At 38.8% G+C, this 10,782-nt stretch overlaps 3 protein-coding genes across 5 annotated transcripts in view; all 3 read right to left on the bottom strand.

Moving 5' to 3' along the window:
• Positions 1–1,469: 1,469 nt before the first annotated feature.
• LOC111496191 (serine/threonine-protein kinase-like protein At1g28390) lies at positions 1,470–3,181 on the bottom strand. Its single transcript, XM_023146548.1, has one exon. It carries the CDS (start codon positions 3,124–3,126, stop codon positions 1,618–1,620), a length of 1,509 nt encoding a protein of 502 aa, XP_023002316.1. The 5' UTR covers positions 3,127–3,181; the 3' UTR covers positions 1,470–1,617.
• A 1,731-nt stretch (positions 3,182–4,912) lies between these two features.
• Positions 4,913–5,919, bottom strand: LOC111496564. Its single transcript, XM_023147042.1, has 2 exons — positions 5,674–5,919; positions 4,913–5,590 (listed from the first exon to the last, which is right to left on the bottom strand). Exons 1-2 carry the CDS (start codon positions 5,793–5,795, stop codon positions 5,185–5,187), a joined length of 528 nt encoding a protein of 175 aa, XP_023002810.1. The 5' UTR covers positions 5,796–5,919; the 3' UTR covers positions 4,913–5,184.
• Positions 5,920–7,440: 1,521 nt separating this feature from the next.
• LOC111496112 (transcription factor bHLH143-like) overlaps positions 7,441–10,782 on the bottom strand; it is a 4,223-nt gene continuing 881 nt past the window's right edge. Inside the window, exons 2-5 of one of the 3 annotated variants that reach the window (XR_002720424.1) lie at positions 9,945–10,578; positions 9,661–9,809; positions 8,037–9,574; positions 7,441–7,814 (exon numbers count right to left, since the gene is read on the bottom strand). Coding sequence is in view for 2 of the 3 variants with exons in the window: in XM_023146404.1 (XP_023002172.1) it covers positions 8,500–9,558 (1,059 nt within the window). In the remaining variant the exon portion in view is untranslated. Of the gene's footprint in view, positions 9,578–9,660; positions 9,810–9,944; positions 10,579–10,782 lie in introns of all 3 variants that reach the window. The other 2 variants (XM_023146404.1, XM_023146405.1) reach the window with 2 other exon arrangements.

Raw genomic sequence — 10,782 nt, 5'->3', positions numbered from 1 at the left:
TTTTTTTTTTTTTTTTTTTTTTTTTTTTTTTTTTTTTTTTTTTTTTTTGTAGCCGTCTAAGTCGATATTGTTTGCTTTGACCCGTTACACATACTCGATCAGTCTCACAACTTTAAAACAGCTTGTTTACGGTAAATATTTTGTTCACCTCTCGAAACCAAATTTGAGATCTTACAATCCATCTTCTTTGGTGGCAAGCGGCAACACATAACGTTTAGTGTCTAACTCTATACCATTTGTAAGAGCTCAAATCCGCTGCTAAAAAATATTGTCTACTTTAGTCCGTTACGTATTATCGTCAACCAGACGAGTTTTTAAACTGTTAGAGGGATAGTGATCAGGCTACAATGACAATATCCGCTACGTTGCAAATTGGACTTTTCGTAATTCTTTTATTTGGACATATATCATGGGCCTTATTTAGCAGGCCCATGAACCGCCATCTCCTCTCAAGGCCCAATTCTATCATGGGCCTTATAATAGACGGCCCATTAACCACCACCTCCTCTCAAAGCCCAATTATATCATGGGCCTAATTTAGCAGGCCCACGAAACACCACCTACTCTCGAAACCCAATTAAATCATGGGCCTTACTTAGATGGCCCACGAACCACCACCACCTCTCCAGGCCCAATAATATCATGGGCCATATTTAGCAGGCCCATGAACCACCACCACCTCTCCAGGCCCAATTATATCATGGGCCTTATTCAGCAGGCCCATGAACCACCAATTCTCCAAGCCCAACTAAATCATGGGCCATATTTAGCAGGCCCAGGAATCACCACCACTTCTCGAAGCTCAATTATATAATGGGCCTTATTTAGCAGGCCCGCGTACCACCACCACCTCTCAAAGCCCAATTATATATGGGCCTTATTTAGCAGGCCCACGAGCCAGACACACCTCTCAAAGCCTAATTATATCCTGGGCTTTATTTAGCAGGCCCACGAACCACCACCACCTCTCGAAGCCCAATTATATACTGGGCCTTATTTAGCAGGACCACGAATCACCACCACCTCTCAAAGACCAATTATATCCTGGGCCTTATATAGCAGGCCCACGAACCACTACATCCTCTCAAAGCCCAATTATATCCTGGGCCTTATTTTGCAGCCCATGAACACCACCTCCTCTCTAAGCCCAATTATATCATGGGCCATATTTTGCAGGCTCCTTAACCCCCACCTCCTCTCAAAGCCCAATTATATTATGGGCCTTTTTTTACTTGCACGTTGCTATATATATATATATATATATATATATATATATATATATATATTATCTCTTCTAGGAAGCCATTGGCAGATTATCAAACCCAGAAAAAAAGGTGAAGAATAATCATTCATGGCAACTCTGTAAAAGTGCAAAACATCCATCATTCTTCTTCTTCTTTCTTTTTGTTTTTGTTTTATCAAAAGAAAACAAAGCGTTTAATTATTATTTTAATATATCTCCCCACATGCAAATTTTAAATTACAACAAAAAGAAAAAGAAAAAAAAACCATTAAAATATTAATCACTTTCTCAATATCGTTTCATTAATTTCAGATTCCCGAAAAATAAATCAAAAAAAAAAAAACAAAAAACAAAACCCATTTTAGTTTTCATCTCTACTTTTGGAACAATGGTTTTCCGAGCATTTTTTCCTCAGATTTACCATCAAATTCTATCGTCAATTTCGACATTTCAATTTCCACCGCCGCCGCCCTCCGATTTAATTCCGCAAATTTTGGATTCTCCGCCACCCCCACCGACCTCGATTTGCTCAGTTTCAACGTCGGCATTTTCACTGCAACTCCCCCGTGCCTCCGCCGGCCACCCAACGAAGAGTAATAGTTATCGCCCATATTCGAATTAGTTTCTCCCCATTTCACATCGTTCATCGAACCCATTGATCTCGATCTAATCACACGTCTCTGCCTCGAACCAATCGTCTTAATTTTATACTCTGTACTCGAAACACTGGATACTTTCCGGTTCCGCCGGCTTCCAATTCGAGTAGCCCTCACCGGCTCATCGTTCCCGTCCGGTTCATCCCAATTCAAAATCAACGGCTGAAGATTTTCCACGTGTCGTTCCTTCCGTCTTAGATTCTTCCACATCGGTCGTACGTTCACCTTCTTCTTTGCTACCGTCAAGCACTCCACCACCTCCGCCATATCCGGCCGCTTCTGCACGGTGGACCGGACACACCTTGCCGCCAGAATCGCCATACACCGAATCACCGCCGGGTCGAATGGCAAGCCGACACGTGGGTCACACAACCCGTCGAAGTCGCCGTGTTTAATCATCGGCACCGCCCAGTCAACGACCGACGGCGGACTATGGTCAACGTCGATAGCATTCCGGCCAGTAATGATTTCCAAAAGCAAAATCCCAAAACTAAAAACGTCGCTCTTCACGCTCAAATCCGCCGGCGCGAGATACCCGGGATCAAGATAACCCAACGTGCCAGCAGGAGGCGTACATCTCACGCGCACATCCTCCACGTGTCCTCTTAACGCCAAACCAAAGTCCCCAAGCCGCGCGTTAAAGTTACCGTCAATCAAAACGTTAGACGACTTAATATCTCTGTGAATAACCGGCGGATTCGACGCGTGAAGATCCCTCACCGCTTTCGCGACTTGCAACGCGAAGCGGACACGTCTGGTCCAACCGGGCGGTCGGGAAGATCGCGAGTGGAGCAGATCGTAAAGAGACCCATTGGGCATAAACTCAACGACGATCAATTTCTCAGTGGAATCGACGCAAAACCCAATGAGATTAACGATTCTCTGGTTTCGAATCGTCGAGAGAATCTCAATTTCGTTTTCCGCCGGAGTATTTCCGGCGAATTGGCATGAGCTATGGCATCTGTAATGGTGGAAATTAGAAGATGGGTTTGGGGATTTGGTTCGTTTGACGGCGGCGACGAGCTTGCCGGCGTCGAGGACGGCCTTGTAGACGCTGCCGTGGCTGCCTTTGCCCAAGAAACAGTCGGCGGAGAAGCCATTAGTAGAGGAAACAAGCTCGGAATAGCGAAAATGGCGGATTTCAAAAGGCTTATTCCGTTTGCAATTGAGATCGCCGCCGCAAGTGGCTATGGCAGACTCTGCAGAACAGATAGAAAAGAAATCCATTGAAAGGGAAGGGAATGGGAAGAACAAAGGGGGAAATTAATTAAATCCCAATAATTCAATTTTTTTAAAAAAATAATAATATTATTTCATCGTTGTAATAATCAGCCTTTTCTGCATGCAAAATCGTGCAGCTTCGACTTTTTCTTCTTCATTTTTATTTTTTTTTTAATTATTATTTATTTATCAATTTCCCGGCTCCCCCATTTCAATTTTGGGTCCACGCTTTATTTCTAAAACAAAATAATAATAATAATAATAATAATAATAATAATAATGAAGAGACCATTATTTATTACTGGTTGAGAAAATAAATAAAAATAATTAAAAAATCATTTTTTTCTTTTAATTTTTAATTTTATTGCGGGAATTTTTTGGTTGGCGCATTTACTGAAAAATTGGGACTGTATTTATGGCAACTTTAGTAGAAAGTTTTAGTTGAAATATGCATTAAATGTTACCATGGGAAACACGACGTCGTCTTGATCTTGCGGTGATAAAAAATAAAATATTAATTATTATGGTTGCAAATCACTTAATTCCGTAGGAAAATAAATGGAAATGAATATTAGAAAAATGCCATTTTCTCGTTATTTAATTAATTAATTAATTAATGTTTACTTTGGACGAATTTTCAAACTAATTTTGACATAGTGTTAATAAATAAATAAATAAATAAATAAATTTTAAATATTGGGAAGAGTGGGTTTCCTTTACTGACAATTCATTAATGGTGGTGCTCTAAGTGGGTCCATTACATTTGACTAAACATATTTACAATTTTCTACTTTATTTCCACCGAAACCCAAAAGAAAAATCAATTATTTTTATTTATTTATTTTGTGGGCCCTGTAGGGAGAAAGTTCTGGTATTGGGCTAGAAGGAGGTATGGCCCATTGGGCTTACTTATGGGCCTACTTCCAATTGTATAATCAGTTGGTCTACTTCTGAAATAATTAATAGTAATCTTTATTAATTATTTATTAAGAAAGCAAAAGGAATAAAAAGGATATGATGGGATTATTATATATAAAAAGAAAAAGAAAAAGAAAAAGAACACAGCTCATTGACAACTAAGTTATGATAGCAAAGATTAGGTTCGATCCCCAGATGAAGTGAAATGGAGCGACTTTGTGCCATAATTTAATTTTATGGTTGCCTACCACAAAATCATTAAAAATAGGTTCTTTTGTACCGGGAGGGAGGCGTTGACTTGTTACGTAACATCGTTAACCTCATGATTTTTTGTGACAGTCTAAGGGCTCGTTACGTATCGTCGTCAATCTCACGGTTTTAAAGTGCGAAGTTTCTACAGCTAGCACACCGTTAGTCTAATGATTTTTTGTAACGGTCCAAGCCCACTGCTAGCAAATATTGTTCGTTTCGTTTCAGCTCATTACGTATCGTCATTAGTCTCACAAATTTTAAACGTGTCTATAGAGAAGAGATTTCCACTATTAGCCTCTTATCAGCCTCATAATTTTTTGTAACATTTCAAGCCCATCACAGTAGATATTGTCTGCTTTAGCCCATTACGTATCACCATCAGCCAAACCCATTTTAAAACTATGAGACGACAGTAACAAGCCAAAGTAGACGACTTAAACACTCAGTAACCTATTAGATATAAATTTGAAAACCTAAAATCTAATTGAAAATTAAATCAATTTTTTAAAAAATTAAACATAAGTGATTAGATATAATTTGTCTTAATTATTACGATATTAGTAAAAGTAAGCAAAGCCCTCAAAAAAAGAAAAATTATGATTGTGAAGATGGAAGAACATGATTGGTCTGTCACAAATATGATATGTCGTATTAGCCTTCCTTCATCTTTTTACTTCTTTTATGACATTATCATCAACATATAATTTAGTGACTTTTTTTTTTACATATTTATCGTTTGAAAAAAAAAAAGAAGAAAGAAAGAACATCGCTAAAATGCTCTTCCACTCATCCAAGAAGCTTCTGGATTCCCTTCTCTGTTCCACTAAATTTGAAGGAAAAACCCATCAAACGATTCAAATCATCTGTGTGTTTGGTTTTTGCAAGAAACAAAATTCAGCTGGAAACCTCGTCAAGAAGTTTGTACCTTCTCACCTTGTTCCGGAAAATCACCGGCCGTTGGATTCCACTTCGGTGCGAAATCTCCTCCGATCTCGTCCGCCGGAGATTCTCCTCCACGGCGATCGGTTTTCTCCGAGGTGGCGGCGGAGGCGGCGGTGGTTGTGGACGTTCAGAAGCTTCCGGCGACCTCTGTTTTTTGATGGGTCTGGTTTGTAGGGGTAGAAAAGTGCGAATTTGATCCTTGTTTCGGGGGGTTTTGATCGAGGAGTAATCATCTCGAGTGCTTAAGGAAGAAGAATTGGAGGAATTTGGGGATTTGGCTTTTGATTCCTCCTTTTGAGTTAGACACCAATTGCATATTCTGTAACAATCGGCTTTTGGGTACAAATTGCTACAGTACCTGAGAACAACAGCAAGAACAACAAATGGGTATTAAAATCATCAACCCAATTAAGAACAAACAAAGAATTTGAAGGAAATTGCCTGTGTTGGGATCTGAATTGGCAGATTTTGCACCGGAAAAGCTCGTCGGAGAAGCCGAAATCTCCGCACATGCAGCACTCTGCTTCCGACGGCGAACTGGCGGCTGCTCCGGTTGATGTCATCTAGAGAGAGAAAACAGGGGAGAGAGAATTGTGAAGCTTTGCTGATGATGAATGAATGAAGGAGTTTGAGGGTAAGAGCCAAATGGGAGTACCAACAAAGCGTGTTTCTGTGGGTGACTTTATATATGGTATGCCATCCTCATTTTATATTAATTTCCATTTACAAAATAAATAAATAAATAAATAAATAATAGTAAATTTGAGTTCCACGGTCAACAACTCCTTTTTATTATTATTATTATTATTATTAATTTTTGAGTGGAGAAAAGGTAAGAAGAAAATTCTATTGAAATTGTGTAGAGGTTTTGTCTTCTAATATATAAAATAAAAACCACTCTTCAATTCAGGCATGATTATCTCTCTTTTTTTTTTTTTTTTAATTGTGATGTCCCACCTTTCTTGAGAGGAGAATAATATTGGCTAGCGGTAGATTTGGGTCGTTACAAATAATATTAGAGCCAGGTTCTAGACGATATGTCAGCCTTTTCGCTGTTCCCTGAAAGGGGTAGACACGAGGCGGTGTGCCAGTAAAGACGCTAGCCTCAAAGGGAGTGGATTTGGAGGCGGTCCCATATCGATTGGAGGAAGGAGAGAGTGGGAGGAGAACACGTTTTAAAGCCTTGAGGGTAAGCGCGAAAGGGAAAGCTCAAAGAGGACAATATCTACTTGTGGATGTGGATAGTTACATTAATTATCTATTTTTTTTATATTTAGTATATGATAATTTAATAATTAATTAACTAAAAAAATAAATTAAAAACAAAACAAAACTTATGGTATGCATGTATTTATTTTTGTGATTTATTAAAGAGAGTAAAGTTTTGGTTTGAATTATTCGAATTAAATTTGTTTTAATATTTATCTTAAATGACGTAATTGGAAAGTATATGATTTGGCATTATGATGTTCACCATAATAAGAATTCCAATATATCTGAATTGAAAGGTACAAAATTTGAAGGAACATTAAATGTTTTACCTAATTCAAATATGTTTCAGAGTTTTAATGAATTTCCTTCTTAACGTACAAAACAGATAAATTCTAAATGGGTCATAGTTTAAAAGATTTAATGATATCGGAATGAGTCAACCATATAATTAATTCCAAAATGTATTATCTTGGAATTGAGTATATAGATTTAATTAATGGCATGGTTTGAAATTTAATCAGAATCCTTGTGTTGAGAAGAGTTGCGTATTGACTAATTAAGGGGTTGATCATGAGAACTTTATAAATAAAAAATACATCTCAATTGATATTCGGTCTTTTGAGGAAATATGAGAGTGATGTCCAAAATAGACAATATCATACTATTGTGGAAGTTGGTAGTTCTTAACAAAACGGGACATTTGAAGAAAACTAAAAACAAAATCATGATAATTCATTCTCAAAGTAGACAATATCATACCATCATAGAGATATATAATTCCTAACAGAACTTTAATAGTGGACAATATCATAAGTCACTCTGTCTCCTTTCGGGGTAACCCCTTTATTGTGTGGAGAGAGTCCTATGCTCAAAATGAACAATATCATACTCTTATAGAGGTTCGTGTTTCCAACGAGAAAGAATATCCTAACAGAACCTTGATTACAAGGCATTTAAGAAAAACCTAAAACAAGGTCACAAGAGCTTGAGATAATATGCACGACATAAAAGTTATTTTTTAAATTTATGTGACTCAGGGAGTAATATTACAAACCACAACAACAAAATTTACAGAAGAAATAAAAAAGAAAAGGAAGGGTAATTTGAGATTCCATAATTTTGACATAAAAGGAAGAATACTAACCCATAAACATGGCCTATCATCAGCAAAGATGACGTTTTGATCAAATCTCACACGCGGGACACATCTTGCACACAATCAGAGATGCCATTATCCCCTCTCTTTCCTTAATAATGCACAAACACGCTGCCCCTCATGCTGGCCCCGCCTCCCATCTTTCAACAGGACACATCATCATCATCATCATCTCTTGTTCTTTTCTCCCTCTCTCTCTCTCCCTCTCTCCTCGCTACACTTGCAGCCAAAAGGAAAGATTAGCAAACACATCGCTCTCATGACCATAAATGCTTGCATGCGACGCTACTACACACGCATAAAGACACCAACCCAAAACTAACTCGATCCCTCAACAATAATTATAACTCAAAACCAAACCCATTTGGATGGTCTTCTTCTCCTTTTCACATTGCATGAAAGTCCCAGAAAGTGGAAGCTTTGACAGCTTGATTACCTGCAAATTTAAGGCACAAGTGGAGAAAGGAGTGTAGGGTAGGCGGGCTTAGTAAACAAGGGCGTGCACTTCCTTATTTGGGACCTTCTTTTGAACCCCACCACCAGTAATCGCGAACCATTCCACTTGTTCGGGTGGGGGTGGGGGTGTTCCCCCTCTTTTAATAACAAGACTAGACTAATCATTCTTCTCCACTTTTAAAGACATCTTACCATTGCCACTACCAGCACTACACCCACTTTCGTTGCTGATTTCTAATCATTGGAGAACGGCTTCAGAATTGTTCAGACTTCCCACCTACGATGATATCCAGCATACCTCAAATCTACCTGAAAATCAATCAACCATTTGCATGACGTTTCCCAACTTATTCACCATGGTCCACCATTGTTTTCTGATCACAAACTAAAACATGTAAACATATAGAGAAATACTGAAAGCATCATCAGGCCCAAATGCCGCCTCAGCTTTGAGCCTTAAGAGATGTCAAGTACTGAATTGCCTCGTCCAGTACAACGATGGCCTCTTTGCCTTTCCCGCCCGGAATTAAACTCTGGAGAATCCCTACAGTTTCACGTATTTTCTCCTTTTTCCTCTTTTTGTTGACCTGTGAGGAATCCACATCCTGCATATCCCGACTCCCTTCATTTCCACAACTAGATTCTGCATCATTCTCGTACTCGGGGGATCTTCGAGTCATCAGTGAACTTGCAGTGTCTGTTAGTGACGTTATATCATAACATCCGTCAATTTTACGCTTCTTAGTCGAACCTGCGGAGCTAGCAACTTCTTCGTTATTTTGCTCACATGGATAATGTTTATCTTTAGTTGTCATTGCGCTTGGTGAATGGCCAGTGCTAGTAACTTCATCGTCCTCATCGAATTCACATTCATCGTCTGAATAGAGGAGAGCATTGAGTTCTTCTGTGTCTTCTTGCATCTCACTCTGGTCGAAAGTTTCATGATCGTAAGCAAAATCGTTTGACAAAACTTGTCTTGAGTCATAAATGAAGTCTCGTTTATTTCCAAAATCTTCTCCATTAAGTTGACAAGCAGCATTAGGTTGTGGAGTCCATGAAGTAAGTAGCTGGAGAGGACCACCACCTCCTGAACATAAAACCAAAGTTGTTTTATCTGCAGACTGATCAACGACAAGAAATCCCTTCTGCTGAGTTCCAGAGCCAGAAAGTGGTGCCACAGCCTCCTTGGAAAGTCCATTGAATGGAACTGCTAGATTGTCAGTGTAAATAGGACCCTTCACAGGTAAAAAGGCTTGCTGTGAAGGTCCCAAGCAATGAAACCAATTACACGGTTCATTTACTGGGCCTACCTGCAACCGAGGGACCTTTAATTCGTTGTTGACTGAAAAGGTTTCGTTCTTCATGACCATATTGTTGCCAATACTTAATGCAGTGGGATTAGGTTGACCCATGGTCGGCACAATACCGAAAGAATTTAGCAGAGATGGATGCCAATCGGAAAGAAACTCAGTGGGATGTCCAGCTTCCCAAGCTTCGCCCATCCAATCAAAACAGTTTTACCTATACGAGATCAATAACAACAGCTAAATATCTGGAAGAACAGAGCATGCCAGAAATTAAAGCAGAGAGAACGAGCAACACATACCAGAAATAGGGTGTAGAAAACTAGTGATTGCAGTTTCCGTATCTCTCAGGATGAACACAAATAAGAAAATAAGCCACCTTAATATGAACGCAAAACTACAGAATCTATCTACGTGACTGGTTTCAGCAAATGACGAAAGTACTCAGCCTGGAAAAAGTATAAAAATGGGCATGAGTTCATATGCAATCATGTTTTTTCATCAAGAAAGAAATGGGATATTAATAACAGCCACTCAAAATCTTATCGGTTATAAAGATGGCATTAAAGGCATTGATTACGAACCTGACAATCCTGGAGAGGTTGAAAGCATGCGATGACTCTAACGATTATGGTGGCAGTTCCAGCAATCCCATTTTCGTGTTTTAATGCTCGAAATCTTGTTTTTGTAGCCGCTTGGCACACCATAACTACAACCCTAGCCCTTGAGTATGGAAATTGTCCAGAGAGGAATAACTAACAGTCTCCGTATTTCGCAAACAAAAAAGATACGCCCACTAAGACCGAATGAGATTCTCAGCTTACTAAACAAAGCAGTAAAGCACCTTCTTCGCGCGCACTTGAATATAAGAAGACTGAAAAAGGAAGTAGGAAAACTAAACCTAGTTTCTCAAAGAGAAGGAAGGTCAAGAGAAACAGATCAAAAATTTCAACTAATCTGGAGGACATAACAAGGAACAACGACGAAAAAACTGGATCCCATGGATGATAACTGTTGAAGAATATGAAGAGGGAGAAAGGAAGATCGATCTCTTCGATCGGACAACAATTACAGAATAACTTTACAGTATAAATTCAACGAAATGACTTTGCGGAAAACATCAACAGAGAGACTCAGACACCACCGCATGCTGTTTTTCCACCCTTATCCACAAACAGATCTCCAAAAATTCACTCCGTGAACGATAACTCAAAACTCCTGCAAATTTCAGTTCAATTACCATTATTAACACTTCACCTACTGAATGAAAATGAGATTCATGTCATATCTAAACACAAAAAACAGAGAAAAATACGCCAGATTAGCCACACGAGAAACAGAATATCACATCATCTCCATAATTGAAACCAATGCAACTCCGACGATTATCTACACACCCAAAAAAAAAAAAAAAAAAAAAAA

This window comes from Cucurbita maxima, unplaced genomic scaffold, assembly GCF_002738345.1.
Source record: "Cucurbita maxima cultivar Rimu unplaced genomic scaffold, Cmax_1.0 Cma_Scf00022, whole genome shotgun sequence".
Classification (NCBI taxonomy): domain Eukaryota; kingdom Viridiplantae; phylum Streptophyta; class Magnoliopsida; order Cucurbitales; family Cucurbitaceae; genus Cucurbita; species Cucurbita maxima.
This window is presented reverse-complemented; position numbering and strand designations above follow the sequence as displayed.